Below are 19,441 nucleotides of genomic sequence, written 5' to 3' on the forward strand. Positions count from 1 at the left end.
TGCAGGAAAGTAAATCCTATCAGATGACTCTGACCCAGGAAGACTTGAAGACTCTTGGGTTTTTTTTTTCCTGAGGATCTGATGGACTCTTCACCTGAGGTATGGTTTTCTGACCAGAATTGGCAATGACAAGGATCTTGGATCACATTACTCTTATATGGCCTCTATCTATGTATACAGCTTTGAGAGCTGAAACATCTGAAGAGATGACTAGAATGCCACTGGAGGAAGAGTAAATCCGACTGAATTTGTGTTACAAGTTCACGTTAGAGATTATACCATGCTGATAATACCAGTGAAACACAGTTATGTTCACCCTTACCCATCCACTAATAGCCAACCACCAATCCTTTATCTAGTGATCCACTTCTCGAAGGGCAGGGATCAGCATTAGGATCATCTAACGAATCTCTGAAAAATATTCTAGTTATCTAGCAGATAAAGTTACTCAGATTTACTTGGAGTAGAATGATAACAAGAGATGAAAATCATCTTTTTGTAGCACTGTACAGATGTAAAATTCAACATTTAAAATCTATCTAGAACTAAACAGCAAATTAAGTCTACTTTGGTGGTGGGGGAGGAATTTCAGTGCTCTGTTTAAAAGTGAATACATAGTTCCCTTTGTTAAATTGATGATTTTCTAATGACAAGTCTTAAATCCATTATTGCAGGACTTTAGAAAGGTTTTAAAAGCCAATTTGATTAATTGCTTTATTATGATTTGGAGTTTTATTGATTATGATTTTAAAACTAGATGCATGCTTTTTTTTAGTTTTGCTGCATTTTTATTACCTAAATTTAATATTATTACATTGTTATCTTGAATTTTGAACCTTAATATGTGGCTTAAAATGTGTGGTCACAAAACGGAGGCTGAATATTAGAAAGCTAACTATCTGGCAATTCCTTTTATACTATGTCCAACATGAACTTGATTTATATTAAAGGTCAACAGAAACCACCCTGGAAGCTGGCAGAACACTATAGCTGCAGTTCAGTTAATAATTCTGCAAATGTAGAATTTTCTGTAAATGGGCAGCTGCCAGTTTGTTTTTTTAGAAAACAGCACAGCTGGCAATATGTTTTTCCATCTCATTCTACTAGCACAACTTTATTAAATAAAATAAACTGGAAATAAGTCATAGATCTCAAAAAGTGTGTGTGTGTAGATTTAAATCTTTGAGGAAAAAAACCCCTTGATTTATTGGCATGATTTGTGTTAACTGAAATCCAAATGATAAAAACTGTCATTTTGGATATAAAGAGATTTGTGAAACAGGAAAATACAGTACATTGGCAAAGTTGCAAAAAAATTAGAAAAGCACAGGAAGTCTTATGAAAAGAATATAAGCAAAATAAGAAGCATGCCTGCAAAGGTCTAATCTAACTAGTTGCTATTCTAATTGTGGCATACTTAAGCATCTGAATATGGAAAATATTACCCTGACGTGTAGGTTGTAGCAGTTAAATGATTGCTTAAAAAGGAAAACTCCTATGGTAACCCCAAAATACAGACAAATCGGAAGGCATTTTTCTCCCGTTGCATTAACTCTTTTCAGTTTCATTCTCTTCTATACAAAATAATAATTAGTTCTTTGTGTCCATGGATTCCTTTGTTTATATTGTTTTTACAGTACTTTTTTGCCTGGTTTTAAAAATCCTGGCTCTAAAATGACTAAAGTCACTATCATTACATCATTCTGCTGAAGAAATGACTAAAAATATCTTTCATTCAGTTATAATATTTTTTTTCTTTCTTTCAATTAAAAGGCATTGTAGAGTTACTCTCTTTCAAATATCTACTCAATGCCGAAATTACAATATTGGATGCAAATAGCAGCCTGGCTGCATTTAAATATCTCCAGTCAAAGAGAGAGGCCAATATCTAACAGTAAAGGAATAGGCAGTCAAGGAATATGCACAGACCAGCACTTGGTAGAGTAGCCATGAAGGCCTTGGAAAAAGTATTAAGATGTTACAATGTGCTTATACCTATACAGATCAGAACCCTATGGAAGTAAAAGTTAGACTTTGAAGAAACAACTTATGAAGAGTATTGATACTGTTGAAATTCTATGTCAAAGAAGATTCCTGAGAATACCCTTGACAGCTAAGAAAATAAACAAATGAATCATTGAACAAGTCAAAAGTTCGGAGGCACAAATGATCCAGCTCATACTTCAGACACATTATGTGAAGAGCCAGTTTTTAGGAGAAAGTTCTAATGCTGGGAAAGGTGGAAGGGGAGAAGAAGGCATCAGTTACTGTGGCAATGGGTACACCATTGTAAGAACTGAAGGACAAGGTTAGGAACAGATCATGACACCAATATGATGGCACATATTCAATCTAATTCCCTGTTCTTCTTATGAGTTTCTTCTAAAGTTTTCTAGGATGTGCTTTTCTGAAGTTCTAGTTCTTATTTTCCTCTTTGTTTTTCTTTTATGCCATCATGTCTTTCTTTAGCTTTTCTTGTTCAAACTAAGTCCAGGGTCCTTTAACACACACACACACACACACACGTAAACAAGGAAAAGAACATGGATATGTAGACAAGTCTGACATACGGAAAAGTATATGCAAAATTATTCAGAAAAGTATATGCAAAATTATTTGTAAGCATGTTCAGCTAAATGTATGTATATATTTCCAGTTAGGAGCTCTGCAGCAAAACACATGTCAAAGTGTTCAATAAAATAAGGTAATAGCAACTTCAGATGCTTGAGAATTTTCGTTGTTTGTTTCTTACTTGACAAAACAAAAAGACAAAACTTACCGGACAAAACTTTTACTTGACAAAACAAAAAGAACTTACAGGAAAATGTATTGTGCCTTATCATCAATCATGCATAAATAAAAGGGGCAAAGCAGCAGAAAATATGATTCAGGAGAATTTCAAAGCTATGAACCTGAATACAACTTATCTAGAACAAGGTGACACTTTAAAACAAACAAACAAACAGTTTTATCCAAACACATTCAGCAAACGTTTCCAAAACAATAAATTAAAAACCCTGGAAGTCAGTATAAAAAATAGGGTAAGAGATTTTCAGAGTTCTGCATTTTGTACATAAGGAGACTTCTAATACATCTTAAATTTTTCAGGTTACCCATTTCTTCCTTCTGGTCTATAACTAGCATGATAAATTAGATTAGCATAATCGCTCTCTTGAAAATGAAAAATGATATTCTCCTAAATTTAGTTGCAGAAATTCATATCACAGCTTCATTTTATGGCTGTTTATAGTGACATATCCAAATTAATTATTATATAAGGAATCTCAGAAAATATTTAAAAAGTATATGTGGTAAAAACACATTTGTATATATTGTGCTGAGCAATACAAATACAGTACAATATTATTAGAATGTGTAAGACTATAATTGCATATTTATCTCACAAAACTACCAATCTACTTGTTTGAAATAAATATGCAAATTAATGTATTCATTCTAGAGCAATGAAGCTAATGAAATATGAATTAAACTCTTGTATATATGGCTGTAGCTACAAATGACTTGCAACCTGACTTGACAAAGGCTCATACTGTTAAAAATCTTCAGTGAAATTGTTCAACAATTTCTGTCAAAAGAACTGAACATTAGTAGATAATACTATCCTCATTAAGCAAATGTTTAAAGATTTAGTTCTTTATAAACACCATTTTAATTAAAACAGCAGAGACTAATTCACAATGGGAAGTATAATCTATTGATAATAATTACCTGTGGACATAATGTAGCTGATGTACAGAATCAATGGCTACCACCATTTCAGCTAAATAAAAGCGAGCCATTTCTTCAGGCAACCGGTCCTCAAACTTACTGAGCAAGGTAAGTAGATCTCCACCAACATAATAATCCATAACGAGGTACTAGGAATATAGAAAATAATTTTGATAGAAGTACAAATATGCAGTAAATATAATAAATCGGATAAGACCAAGAGCTGCTTTCTCAATATGATTAGGGCAAGATAAATCTTCTGAAAATAAGTTCTTTGTATATCCTCCATTATATAACACCTGTTTCAAAACCTTTGCTCAGTCCCAATATTTTTCTTTTCTAGAGAAAGACTGGACCAAACACAACAGCCTTGCTATTAACCAAAAATATTATATTGCTTATTCTTCCCCTATATCTATCCGACACCTGCAAATACAAAAATAATGCATAGCAATATCTAATCACTTGAAAAACTGGAGTGAGACATAAATGTCACACTTTTCCTCAAAGATATACAAAAAGGCAACTTCAAAAGTATAATTAATTTACATATAGTTAATTTATAAAAAAATCCACTCCCATCAGTTCTTACAATCATATATTACTAAGATCTGATATATTTTGACTGCAGAATTTTTGAAAAAAGGAATAAGATGGGCAGATTTTTGAAACTGTAATTACATTCATACATAATATTCAAACATAACCAGAGGTGGTATTCAGCAGTTCTGGAAAATTGGTAGCAGAAATTTTGGGTAGTTCTGAGAACCGGCAAATACTACCTCTGACTGGCCCCGCCCCATTTATTCTTTGCCTCCCGAGTCCCAGCTGATTGGCTAGGTCTTCTTTTGTTGCCCTGCACAGGAGAACAGAGCTGGAAAGCAGGTTAGTGGGAGGGGGGAGGGAATGGGGATTTTGCAGTATCCTTCACCATGCTATGCCCACCAAACCATGCCCACAGAACCGGTAATAAAAAATTTTGAATCCCACCACATAACCTTTTAAAAAATAATTGGTCACACTTCACATGTGTGAAGCGCTTCACAAGTGGCTAATGTCTTTTGCTATGAAAAGCTGGCCAATCATGGCTTTTAAATCCTGCTAGAAGTAATGTCATGTGTTTCGATGTACTTTGTCCATTGTGAAATTGTCTGCAGATAATACAGAAGATATACCTCTTTGTCTATTCATAGGAACAACTGCTTGTATGGTGGCACGGCAGCATATTTGCCACTTAACTATTTTAATTATCAGTAAACAGTAAGATACAAGCAAACAGGTAAATTAAAATTAGACATTATGTTCAAAGATTACTTTTAAGTAATACTCACTAAATAATTTTCATCCTGGAAGGCGTAGTGCAATGTTGTAATCCACTGATTATCCCCATTCACCAAAACATCCCTCTCTTCTCGAAAACAAGCTGTCTAAAGGATAGATAAATATAATTATTATAAGCAAAATGCAGAGTCATTTAGAGTTCTTTCCATTTAAACAATAATACTGAAGATATAGGAAATAGAGTTGCCATGTAAAAAATAGTTTTTCATTACAACTATGACAATTCAAAGCAAGGAGGGTAAAAAATGTGGCTAAAATAATAAAATTACTTTTAAAATCATAAAAGTGTAACATTAGTTCTTAGAAAGTTACAGCTGCACATTAAAAATAGAAAGAACCATGAAACACAGCTACTGTACATAGTTTCAGTTAAAAGTCTAAGTAAATAATTACTTACTAAAGTCTTAAGTCAGGGTATTAATATCAAAAACACTCTATTCTGGATTGCCAAATAGTAAATTCTGCATGAATAGTAAATGGAACACCATCAGAATGGTATTCTTCCTATCTCTTAATTATTACCTCTGATATAAGAAAAAAAGACAATTATCAGGAGACTACATATTCTGAATTTACCAACAGTTGGATTCATTGAATGATCTGTATTGTCCTGTTATAATAGAATATTAGTGACAATCAGAACCTACAATTAAGAATCCCACCAGAACTAAAAAGAAATGAAAAAAAAAGTAAAAATGCTTGAAGAAGAAATGTAACAGGTTTTTTTCCTAATTAAAATTAAATCAATTTCGGCAGAACAACTTTTTTGGTGCATCAAACATTTTTAATCATTTAATGTGATTTTCCATCTTGATTTAAATCACTATGGGGGCAGAAGTCAGTAAGTAAGTGATGGTTGTCTTCCCAAACAGATTTGGCAACATAAAAAAAGTAGGTAGGAATACAATAAGCATTTAATTTCTTGTCAAAAAGCTGACTTTGTTAATCATCCATTGGACACTGTGCAGATGATTTTAATCTAACAGCATGAACCAAACAGACAAAAATGGATGCCCAAATTTGGTGTATGCAAACTTTTATGGCAAGGTTCTAAAAACAGAAGGGATTTATTGGAAATTTAATCTGCATGTTGTCCTGTGATAAAACAGTTATTGGAATGTTTCTAAGATGAATAATCACATGTTTTGGATTCTAATTCTATATAAAAGAGCCCCATAGGAAAAAAAAAATCTAAAAAGCAGAGATCAAAACAGGGCAGAAGAATAATAAACCTGTTTTACAAGGTGATTAAAATAGACCGTTCAACAGAAATAAATTATGACAGCAACATATTGTAATATTTCATACACTTTCAAGATATATTGCATTTAGAAATAATCTGGCTTTTTAAAAAATTTGTCAGATTCTAATTAAAAGAGAAGAAAAATCACAAACTTAATAGCCGTTTGACCATTCCTTGAGTCTTACCTCCGCTCTTTTCAGCATTTCCCATTTATTTAATATTTTCATGGCAAATACTTTGTCTGCATTTCTTAATTTCACAACAGCAACCTGCAAAAATTAAATTTTTTTAAAAGTGGGCATAAATATTAATTTCTCAGAATGCCACTGCAGATGCATTTGTAATCCCACAATTTATTTTAGTTATAAAAAATACAGGTAGTCCTCACTTAATGACCAGTTGCTTAGCAACCATTTGAAGTTATGATGGTCCTCTCCAGAACTACTTACAACTCATTTTTGAAGTTTTGATGGCCACACACCCTCACCTCAATCAGATGATCACATTTTGGGTATTTGGCAACCATGTCACATTTATGGCTGTGTGCAGTGTCCTGCAATCAAATGACCATGATTTTTGGTGGCTTTTGCCAGTTTCCTGTGTTTACTTTCGATTGGCAAAAAAAGCCCATTGGGGAAAATGGACCATTTTAACAACCTCTGTGTTAACTTAACACTTAACACAGTCTTCTCTTAATGACCGCTGCAAAAAAAGGCCATAACATTGCATGCAATCACATGATGACCAATTTAATGTCCGCCATGACTTACGAGTAGTTCCAGACCCAATTACAGTCATATGTTAAGGACTACCTGTATATCAGCATGGTGCAGAACTTGTGTTTCACCAAAACAGACTATATTACGATTTTTAATGTTCTTCCTATATAGTGGACCTTAAAAGTTTGTGAACCGTCCTCACCTTTCTGCACAAATATGACTGAAAAATGTATTTGTTCCCCACAAAAATCCTAAAATTAGATAAAAAGAACCCAATTAAGCAAATGCCTCCATTATCGGCATGCTATAAGTGTCCCTCAGCATTGTTAACCAGCTGCAAATACCCAGTCTTCTATGCCAAGGCCCTCCAACCAGCCCTTCTAATATAGCTGCCAGCAAACTCTACAAAGGAAAAAATCCACTGGGGAAGAAATGCCAACAGCAAAGAGAATACACTACACAGAGTCGCCACAGAAATAATAAGCGCAGTTGGCACCAAGCCCAAAGGCATGGCAAACATGGTTAGCACAGCCAGGGTAAAAGCATGGCCCATCATCTGGCCCATTACTTCAGCCTCCAAGACAGCCCGAGCAGGTTCAAATCTAGGCCCAAGCCAAACCAAATCCGACCTTAATCCAGGTAACTGCCAATTGAAACTTGTTGTACAGCTATACAATTTAAGAAGACAATCCGTCTGTGGCTCCTGCTGTCTCCATTATACATAAACCTTTTGAAAAGACTTCCAATTCCTTTGCCCATCTGGATTTCTGTACACAAAATTATGTGTGGAAGCAAAAGACACATGGTGACACTGGTATGTAAGGAGATTTTTAGTGAAAGCATTGCCACAGGCATAGCTGTCCTTTCAATAATTGCCTTTCAATAAATATAATGTAAAGTCTTGAAAGGAGTGACAGGAGAAAAAAAAACCATGGGGAAATTTTATTCTGGATACAACATTGATAATTGTTCTTGTTTTAGTAAAACTCAATTAAGACTTATACTTCCTGCATTCTTAAAAATTCTTAATACTAAAATATATTCTGAGGATATTCCAAAGAAGTATTTAATATATTAGCTTCCATTCCAGGCTTGAGCTCAAGTAATAAGTTCATACTTTGTAAGGCAAACTTTGATGATAAATTGCCTTTTAACGTTTTATGATATTCTGACATGTCAAAGACACATACAAAACAGAACACAATACACACAGAGAAAGAGGTGTGACTTTGTGAAAGTGATCTTATTTTATTTTTATTCAGTATAAAAAAGAGAAAAAGGAAAGGAAATGGTGGGAAGCCTCAAAAGTACACATTTCTCATAAGCAAAACAGATTATGTTACATTACATTTTATTATAATGTATTCATTTAACTAACGTTTCTTAACAATGGGATATTAAAGTATATTTATAACTAATATATTTAGTTATTTAAAAGATTTACATTTTGTTCTATGAAAGCAGTCATTTTATTTATTTTTCTAGAAATGTGCATACACAAAAACAAAATAATGTTTAAACTTTAAAAAACTGTTTAAAAATTAGAAAAGGCAATCTTGAACAAGCTTTAAAAAAAGGAGAGGGGAGAGAGAGTCTAGTTATGCTACAGAGGGTCTTTATGTTATAGGAATTTTGTGTCTGACCGTTTTGCTGCACTTTAATCAACTTTCTGATAAGATGCCCAAATACAAGAATAACAGTATCATTTTTTTAGCCATTTCCTTTTTCTTATTTATTAAGTTTCAATCTCTAAATAAACATGATACTATTATTTGAAAACAAACACGTGCAAAAATCAACAGGAAACAAGTAATTATAATCCCGATTAGAAAATAAAGCTGAAAATATAGTGCTTCTAGCTTTACAATAGAGAAAATACCACCAAAGCCTTCAGCTGCCGAAAGAATTATGGATAATATAAATCAGTTGCTCACATCCTCATGTCTCTCCTCCAAAGGAAAATTAAGGCCATATATTGAGCACAGTTCAAAGATTCTAATTGATAGTAAAATAGACACTGTCTGATAAAGCTTGGTTGAACAGCAATTTTACTTTGATTCAATCCTATTAAATAAACTGTTAATTTTTCAGGCTTTCTTGCCTTAATTAATGCAGGTCCAGTAATATAACTTATATAAGAATAACTGGCATATTTCTTCTTTGTCTTCATCCAAAAAGAGCCAATATTATCTGATGTAAGAATTTTCCACCCCTTCTGTTTCCTCTTAAAAAGATATGTCTAAAAACTATATAGTAGACTCCAAAACGATTGACATGATGACTTATTTTCTTGTACATTTAATTTAGTGCATTCTAATAAACAGTGTATAAACAGTTACTATAGACTTATAATTTTATAAATGCACATCTTTCAGGAAGTTTTAAACACTTTGAGCTGCCAGCTCATATCTATACACCAACTGTAACTATAAGTGACATTCTTGATATAGCTCAACAAACAATAAAAATAAGAATATAATTTAATGCTATTATTTGATCTATAAGCTGCTCCAGCTGAACCTGTTGAATGTCCAATTCAGGAGACACAAAGTCAAGAATCACCTGAGGCTGGTCAGCATGATCAGTGATGCAGCTGCCAAAAAAGTCATTACAATCCTGATTTAAGAAACAGCACTGATCTATGATCCCTTGTTCCTGCCTGATCTCTGGCTTCCGTGTTATGATTATATGGATACTGCTTATGGAATTCTGACATCTGGATTGGCTGGCATCCTTGACCTGGCTCCTGTAAGCTTGGACTGAATTTTTACTATTCTGTGTGCTCCTGTTAAAAGCAAAACTAATCAGGAAAAGCTTCTTTCAGAGACTGGGCGTTGGTAGAAGTTACCGTGAATGCCCTTTCTATCTATGCTGCGAGAGAGCCCAGGATGGGTTGACTCCTTCTTATGACGTCATAGCTGAGTCTGTACTAAGATATAAAAGCCAGCCCCTGGGAGAGACCCCAGCTTTGGCGAAGATACTTGACAGACTGAAAGGTGTCTCTGAAAGCCCAAAATAAATACAGAAATATGTCTTACCCTCTCTGGACGAATCAAGGGAGGGGCTGGGCTCTCTCGCAGCATAGATAGAAAGGGCGTTCACGGTAACTTCTACCAACGCCCATTCTCCTCCATGCTGCCTCGAGAGCCCAGGATGGGACATACCAAAGCTTGCATGTCCATGGGTGGGTCCTCGTCTGGCTCATCACACCGACTGTGGAACCGCTCGTTGAAGCACCTGTCTGCCGAAGGCTGCAGTTGCCGAGGCAAAAGCATCCAGATGGTAGTGTCTGATGAAAGGAGACGGGGATGTCCACATGGCCGCACGACAAATCTCCTCCAAGGATGCTTGGGTCGCCCAGGCAGCAGAAGTGGCCGCATTTCTGGTAGAGTGCACCGTCAGACCTCGGGGAACCGGAAGGGCCGCAGCTTTGTAGGTCTGCTCAATGCAAGACCTGACCCACCTGCTAATAGTAGGAGAAGAGGCCTTGTGCCCCAAGTGAAAAGGGAAAAAGGAAACAAACATGGCTTCTGACTTCCTGAAGGAGGAAGTGTGCTTAATGTATATTCTAAGAGCCCTTCTTACGTCTAGCATGTGCCACTGCCGCTCTAAGTCATGGTGCGGGAGAGGACAGAAGTCAGGCAAAACAATGTCCTGGGACCTGTGAAACCAGGTGTTAACCTTCAGAATAAATGAGGGGTCCAGATGAAGAACAACCCTATCATTGTGAAAGGAACAAAGGTCCTGTCTGATGGAAAGAGCAGCAAGCTCGGAAACCCTCCTGGCAGAAGTGATGGCAACAAGGAACACTACCTTCAGAGTCAGGAAACGGAGAGACACTGTTCTAAGGGGTTCAAAGGGGGGCTTCGTAAGGGTATTAAGGACCATATGAAGGTCCCAGGAAGGATACCTGTGAACCACTGGAGGGTGCAGGTTGGAAGCCCCTTTCAAAAACCTCCTGACTGAAGTGTGATTGGATAAGGAAGAAAGCGAACCCCATGAAAGGACTGCGTAAGGTGTTGGGGGCCAAACCTTTCTCCAGCCCATGCTGAAGGAAGCTAAGAACTTCTGCCAACTGGGCTGAAGCAGGAGAAAGACCCTCCCTGAGGCACCATCGGGAAAAAGCCTTCCAGGTGGCATCATAGATGCGCCTCGTAGAAGGATTGCGAGAAGCCAGGATAGTGAGGATGACCCTTTCTGGAAGATCAGCCTCCTCTAGCCGCTGCCGCTCAAGTGCCACACAGTCAGCTTGAACCACTGGGGCTCTGGGTGGAGCAGGGCCCCCTGGTGAAGGGAGATTAGATGGGCAGGGATCCTCCAAGGAGAAGCCACAGATAGGTTGACCAGGTCCGCAAACCAGGGCCTCCTTGGCCAATAAGGTGCCAGGAGGAGCTCCGCACGTTCCTCCAACCTCTTCCGAATTACTGCCGGAATGATGGGAAGCGGGGGAAAAGCGTAGAGGAGACCCTTGGGCCATCTGCACCGAAGAGCATTGGTCCCTCTGCTCCCTGGCAAGGAAACCTGGTGAAGAATCTGGTGACTTGGGCGTTTTGAGGAGTGGAGAAAAGATCTGCTTCCGGTGTTCCGAATCTGAGGGAAAGATCCCTGAATAGAGATGGAGGAATGGACCATTCTGCCTGGTCGACTAGGCTCCTGCTGAGCCAATCGACCTGGGAGTTGCCGACCCCAGAGATGTGGTCTGCCGAGATCGATAACAGGTGTTTTTCTGCCCATAGCCCCAACTGTAGAGCCTCTCTCATGAGGGCTTTGGACCTCGTCCCCCCTTGCCGGTTGACATGAGCCTTGTTGTCCGTAAGGATTAGAACATGAGAGCCGGTCACTGATTGCCTGAAATGCTTGAGAGCCAGAAAAATGGCTCTGAGCTCTAGCCAATTTATGGGAAGGGTCTGTTTGGATCTAGACCAAACGCCCTGAGCTATCTGGCCCTGCATATGGGAACCCCAACCCAGGAGGCTGGCATCGGTGGTTATCACTAGCCTGTCTGGGTCCCTGAACAGGAGTCCCCTCCAGATTGACAGGGAACGCCACCAATTGAGAGATTTCCAGATTTGTGGTGGGAGTGAGACCTTAATGGATGAGTGGCTGGTTCCTGCTTGTTGGTAGGAAAGCAGGAACCATTGGAGGGCTCGGGAGTGTAGCCGAACCCACGGGACGATGCCAATACAGGAAACCATCTCCCCCAGAAGTTTGGACAGCAGCAACAGGGGGACAATTTGATGTTGCTGGATCTGGCTGATGATCTCTGCAAGGCTCTTTTCACGAACTGGGGACAGGAAAATCTGGCACGACATGGTATCGATGACTGCTCCCAAGTGTTGCAATTTGGTTGTAGGAGAGAGCTGGCTCTTTTTGGTGTTGATGGAAAATCCGTGGCTCTGGAGACATGACAGGGTAATTTGCAGATCCCGATGGCCCGCAAGGATGGAAGAGGAAAGAATCAAAATGTCATCCAAGTAGCATTGGATCCTCACTGGAATAGAACGCAGAGATGCCACCAATGCTGCCAGAACCTTTGTGAAGACCCTTGGAGTCGATGAGGCCAAAGGGAAGTGCTCGATACTGGTAATGGGTATTCTGATAACAGAAATGGAGAAACTGGCAATGATGAGGCCAAATTGGGAGGTGGAGGTAATCCTCAGTGAGATCAATGGAAGAGAGGAGGTCGTCCTCCTGAACGCTCTCTAAAATAGAATGCAGACTCTGCATTTTAAATCGCCTGTATTTTACAAATTGGTTGAGAAATTTTAGATCAAGGATGGCTCGCCACCCCCCTGAGGCTTTGGGAACGATGAAAAGGTGAGAGTAAAGTCCACGTCCCCGTTGAGATGGGGGAACAGGTTGAATAGCCCTGATTTCAAGAAGGTGCTGAATGGCCAGATTCATGAGGGCTTGCCTTGAAATGTCCCGAGACACAGGACAGATCAAAAAAATTTTTTGGGGGTGGGGTTAGGAAGTCCAATTGTAACCCTGACCTAATAGTGCTGAGCACCCAGGCGTCCGTCGTTGACTCCTCCCATTTGGAGGCAAAGAAGGCTAGGTGACCTCCGATGGGTTGGGAGAACGAGGGATTACTTAGAGCGACAGAAGGAACAACCCCCTCCCCCCCGAAAGGGCCGTTTACCAGTAGAAGGTTGTTGCCTGCCAGATGTTTCCGCCCGTTGGTCTTGGAGTTGGGAGTATGGCCTGTGAGAGCGGGGGAAGCGAGATGAGGTCTCCGCTTGGAAGGCAGGAGGGCGATAAGGAGCAGGGCAATAGTTGGCTTTCTTCCCAGAGGAAGAGAATTTTACCTCTGGTTTCGATGAGATAAGGTTCCAGAGCATCGCCAAAAAGCTTATTGGCTGTGAATGGAACTGAAGCCAGCTTCCATTTTCAGCGTGACTCCACCTGCCAATTTCGGAGCCATAAAAGTCTTCTTGCTGCTACAGAAGAAGCCATGGCCTTGGATGCAAATTTGGCGGAATTGAGAGTGCCATCCGCAGTGAATTCTACCGCTGCAATAATCTTATTAAGGTCTTGGTGAGACCGAAGGTCAGAAGCAGGCAATCTATTCTGGAGTTGGCGCAGCCACCGTATGGATGCCCTGGTGAAGAAGGATGCTGCTGTTGAAGCCTGAACAGCCCAAGCAGCAGCCTGGTGATTGCGCTTGAGGGTCTGTTTGGAACGTTTATCACAGAGCTCTGTGATGCTGCTCCCAACGTTGCAGGGCTCTCCTGAAAGAGCAGCTGCCCAGATCCCTGGGAGTTGCTTGAAGAGAGGAAAAAAGTACTGAAGATCGCTGGTGATTGCTATCTAACAGAACGCTTTCAGAGACACAGCTACTGACTGAAAGGAGCTGAGTCAAAAGCTGGGGTCTCTCCCGGGGGCTGGCTTTTATATCTTAGTACAGACTCAGCTATGACGTCATAGGAAGAAGTCAACCCATCCTGGGCTCTTGATGCAGCATGGAGGAGAATGTTTGGTTTGCATTCCTTGTCTGCTATTTTTTCCTTGAGCTTGAAAAAAATGCTAAATTCCATAACTGTTTGTATGTGTGTATTTGTAACAGGAAAGTGCGGCCTGGATGAGGAACAACAAGCTTCAGCTGAACTCTGGCAACACTGAGCAGTTCTGGATTATGGGGCCCTCCATTTGGTGATTATGATATCTTTTGCAATGGCTGGGATTGCACTACCTCAAATATACGTGATGCGCAACCTGGGGATCCTCCTGGAATTGTGACTCCTGCTCAAAGACCAGGTGGCAGTCATAACTAGGCATCCTTTCCACAGTTTCATACTGTAAGATAGTTGTGCCCATTCCTGGATTAGAAGGTTCTGCTTACAATCAGTCACCTCCTGATTGTTCTATTGTCATCTCTTGAATGGATGATTGCAATGTGCCGTACATGAGGCGGCCCCTGAAGAATATTTGGAAGAATACTTTTCTGACATAGCACCTGACCTGTGGAACATTACTTGTCCTGAGGCTCCATCCTTAACATCCTTCCAGAATTCCCCAAAGCATAATTGTGTTAACAGATTTGGGAATCTCAGGGAAATAGTGAGTTAGTAATGTATCTTCTTTGTTTTCTTTTTCTTTCTTTATTTTACTGTTCTATTATTTTTATTTTATTGTTCTATTTTTTCACTTATGCTGTTTTAACTTCCTTTTTATTTCTTCATTTTTTATTGTTGTAAGCTGCCTAGTGTAACCCTATAGTGAGATAGGTAGCAAATAAATTTAACAATAATTATATCCTGCAACAATACTTCCAAACACCATAAAACATCAACATCTGCCTATCCTAGATCCTTGGGAAAATCCAATCTGAATATCTGGCTGACTGTGCAAGGAACTATAATGGCTATATTGCCCATAACAATAATTCTCTTACTACTCTGTCATTAATAGTACTGATCCATGTTTTTAATTACAGAATTTTTGCTTTTGTTTTTATCTATACTCCTCCCTCTCTGTGAACAGGCAACAATATACATTAGATGGACAGACAGATAAACATTATCTATCTATCTATCTATCTATCTATCTATCTATCTATCTATCTATCTACCTACCTACCTACCTACCTACCTACCTACCTATTAATCTAATCTATCTCCTCAAACAAATGAATTGTTTTGCTATTTTCATTACTTTATGTTAATTAGGAATAAGATAAAAATCAAAACAAGAATTGAAATGCCATTGCATCAAGTATTTTTCTAAGAGGTAATACAGCTGTAGGTGAAATTCCAAGGTATTTGGACAAGGTATTTGAAGCCTATCATTCTCCAATCTGTAAGGGATTTCATTAAGCAAAATCTGCAACTCATGAATAAAATGGAAGAAAAAATATTTCATTTTCACAAGGGTCTAAAACTTTATGGTACTGTGATTTCCCCTTAAATAATGAATTTGTATGAAATGATAATAAAAATAAAACTAATTGATAAAATTTAACAGAAGTTTCCTCAATCATGCATGACTGAACTGGGCAATTCTGTATTCAGGTTATCAGGACTTCAAAGGGAAACTGGAGCCTGTCACTTGTTCAAGGCTTTGCTTTGTTGTTAATTCCAGAACCAATTGTTTTTGGTTGTCACAGTAGCAGTATATGAATGATGGCTCATACTTGTACATTTGAATGGGAAGCACATAACTGACATTTATGAATTCTTCAAATCTTGAAGATAGTAGATGGTAGATGTTAGGAATATGAGTCACCTAACAGCTATTTGGGTTAGAAATATATAAACCAGGATAGACATTTTAATATTGTCTCTTTAAGGGAATGCAAGAGCATGCAATTGGGTGTGGTTTCTCAAATGGCCATAAGATGAAGCCAGAAACCTGGGTTGTTTAGTCTTAGTCTGAGTCTCAGAAGAGAGTGTATCTCTGTTTCCTTCTGTTGGAAAGTATTGCCGTTCCTCCATTTTTCCTAATTGACTGATATTTTCTGGATTTAATGTAAGTCTGTTACTGAACTGTTTTTTTGACACTGGACTTTGTTATTGAATTATCCCTGGATTGAAAAAACTGACTGATCTACCTGTGAATGATTTTGGATTGCTTGTTTGGACTTTGCTTAACGTTTCTGGAAGTAAAAACCTACATTTACTGTACAGTGTATCTGTGTGCTGTATGTGTATTATTCAAACACTACTCTCAAATACGTCTCCCTGTATGCGCTCATTCTCCTAACAGGGAATTACCTCAACAGTAGACAACATAGAAAAGTATTTAATCTCTCAACGAAATTGTAAAATAACTAAGGTAATCAAAATAACTAAGATGGTAAAAATGACTAAAAAGGCATCTAAAATTGCCTTTTGAAATTCCTTTTCTTCTCCCCATTGGTACTATCCATACATCTGTTGCTTAGACTACTGCCATGGATCAAAACAACATTACGAATCAACATAACTCAGTCTCGGTATGTTGAGCACTTTCACACTGAACATGACAGATAATTACCGAGATGCAATAAATTACAAAATATAGAAATAATTTTTAGACCTCAAACACATAAAATCATAGCTTATATGACCAAATCCACAACTAGAAGATAGGAATGCCTCTTAACAGTAAGCATTATAAGTGGAGAACAGGAAATCTTAAGTTATATAGAGATTATTAATTTAGAATTATAATAATTTAACTTAGTAGCCCCTATACCGATATTTGTTCTACACATGTTAGAAACTAATGGTCATACTACTGACATAAGCACAACTTTGAAACAATAATTAAGACATTTCCCTATGGAGGCAAAAGTCATTACAAGTATGAAACAGTTTTTTCAACTGTTATTGCTCAAGAAATTTCAACCATAATTGTGCATGCTCCAATCAATATATATCAGGCACATAGAGCAAAGCTGACTATCATGCTTGCAATCTTCCCATCCCCCTCCCCTCCATGTACAGAAACCTTATGTCTTGTGAGAATTCTTATTTGCTTAAATATGTACTGTAATTCTTAGCAGCTACTAATCTTATTAGCTTAAAGCTTTGATCTAGAACTAGTAATCAATTACCCCTAACCTTTCTTTGGGTCTTTTTCCACAATTTAAACATATACTATTAAATACTGCAAGAAAAAAGCCAAGTATTTTTGAGTGTCCATTATTAGACAATCAAATTAAACAGATCGCAGCCATGTGCTGTAGTTTTGGACTTCTTTGCCCAAACAGTAGTACTGGCCTCTACAGAATATCAAATGCTCTAATAACAGCATCCATCTCTAAGAAGCTGAAAGAAACATAATTTTTATGACTCCCACCACGCTCATAGGAGAGGAATGAGAGGTGTGATAGTGGATCTTGATAGTGGATCAATCTTACAAATAAAACATAAAATGATCATATCTGAAACAATTAAGATCTATTGCATATTAACAAAAAGTATTTCAAAATGGATTAGCTCAAATTCTGTTTTCTCTCAACTGGAAATTTATCTATATCACTATTACACACACACACACACACACACACACACAGATAGCTGAAACAGCAAATAGAATAGAAATGTAAAGTGATAACCACATACTTTCCCTGGCCTCTCAAAAATGTCTGCCATGTGATTTATTAAAACTGAATATTTAATGTTTTTAGAAGTGTGTTTTCCTCCATGAATAGCCTGCTAAAAATCTGTGGTATGTGCTGATATAAACATTTTGGTTTTAGTTTGAAGGAAAAGGAAAAGGCAAAATTCTTCTTCCATATTTCCCACAAATAGTTATTGCCATCTGGCTTGTTGTCAAATGATTTCTCCTTCTTTACTAAGTTAGGTCTCTTGTGTATTTATACATCAACATATTTGCCTTTCCTTTCCTTCTTCCAAATGATTGACAGTCTGGTGGAATCATCTCTTCTGTTCATGCTTTCTGGTCTTTTTTCAATCTCTATGGCTTCTCCGATGATTCTGTGGCTGGGGTTTTCTATTTTGGAATACTTTTGGAAGCCTGCACTCACAAACAAAAAAATCTCCACACCACAAGCCAGGCAAACACCTGGACACAAACAGATCCCCCCTGATACCTCCAGCTCAAACACACCCCAACCAGGCACCCAGATGAAACCCAGCTTCCTAACTAATGATAGCCGTCCATTCACCCGGAGCCAAGCTGCACTAAAGGCCTCCAATAAAGTAACACAATGTTGCCAGCCAATCAAGATACAAAAAGAGCCAAAAAACAGACAGAAGATATTAGAAACACCAATCAAGCAGAACACAGCAAACTCCAAGACCAATAAACACAGACCAAGACTCTCAACCAATCAGGATGAAGAAAAAACCATTCTGGCACAGCAATAGGCTGCCCCAAATTCAAATCTGAAACCACTGTAAAAGCCTGACTCACAGATGAACACTATACAGAAGCCTGATGATGGCAGATGAGATTCTGCCGAAACGTCGCTACAACTTTAAAAGCACGACTACTATGACGTGGGAAAATACCCGAACAAAGCTGAATGCCATATATATATATATATCAATATATATCTATCTATATCTGTATCTATATCTATATAGATCTTACAAGGGAAAAGACCTGAACACACCAAGACCTGACTATCTATATATCTATCTATATACCTATCTATATACCTATCTATATATGTTTTCTGAGGTTCTTGCGGGTATTTGTATGTGGATCTTTGGTTATTCGGGTTTTCTCCCGCATAAGATTGGATTCCAATCTTACGCGGGAGAAAACCCGAATAACCAAAGATCCCTATCTATCTATCTATCTATCTATCTATCTATCTATCTATCTATCTATCTATCTATCTATCTATCTATTATCTATCTATCTATCTATCTATCTATCTATCTATCTATCTATCTATCTATTTATCTATCTATAAAACAGTAATATATAGGAAGTAACCAAAGTATTAGCTGTTTTGCATTCATTTGGCACAAACAGTAGCAGATATGCATTGTCTATCCAGACTAGGATAAACTGTCCTTGCCTTGAACTAAAGTAATGAAAAACTGGAGAGCTGCATGCAGTCTGTATTCTAAATTAAGAAAAGGCTCTGTTCCTGCACAGTAGACTTACTTTCCCTGTAAACTATATCCATATATGCAGAATGAAGGCTATATGAATAATCTTCAAAAAATCAGAATCCATTCCCTAATTTATATATACATTTATATATTCTTCTTCTATCTCCAAAGCAAACTTTATTTGACCTTGGAATCAACTTGAAAGCAATAACTTAAGATTTTTCAGTTGAAGTTCATGCTGCTGTTAGATTATAGATTATTTTTAGGGAGGCACATAATTATACAGGGAGCGTAGCAAAGTCTTACTAAATGTTTTTTGTAGTTCCTTAGAATTCTTCAAATGACTTTCTGGAAACAATCTAGAAAAACATCAATGTTTTTATTAAAAAATAGTA

The 19,441-nt window shown here is 37.8% G+C and overlaps 1 protein-coding gene across 10 annotated transcripts in view; it reads right to left on the minus strand.

Annotated features, from left to right (window-relative positions):
- The window catches only part of CDC42BPA (CDC42 binding protein kinase alpha), a 154,388-nt gene that overhangs the window by 92,475 nt on the left and 42,472 nt on the right, over nt 1-19,441 (minus strand). For 9 of the 10 annotated variants that reach the window (XM_087964912.1, XM_087964927.1, XM_087964893.1 and 6 more), the window contains exons 3-5: nt 6,499-6,582; nt 5,061-5,156; nt 3,730-3,878 (exon numbers count right to left, since the gene is read on the minus strand). In XM_087964912.1, coding sequence (XP_087821038.1) covers nt 3,730-3,878; nt 5,061-5,156; nt 6,499-6,582 — 329 coding nt within the window. Of the gene's footprint in view, nt 1-3,729; nt 3,879-5,060; nt 5,157-6,498; nt 6,583-7,661; nt 7,726-19,441 lie in introns of those variants that run through there. The other variant, XM_087964936.1, reaches the window with a different exon arrangement.

Source organism: Notechis scutatus, chromosome 1, assembly GCF_049901735.1.
Source record: "Notechis scutatus isolate UNSWTSFEM ecotype Mainland chromosome 1, rNotScu1.2, whole genome shotgun sequence".
NCBI classification, from domain to species: domain Eukaryota; kingdom Metazoa; phylum Chordata; class Lepidosauria; order Squamata; family Elapidae; genus Notechis; species Notechis scutatus.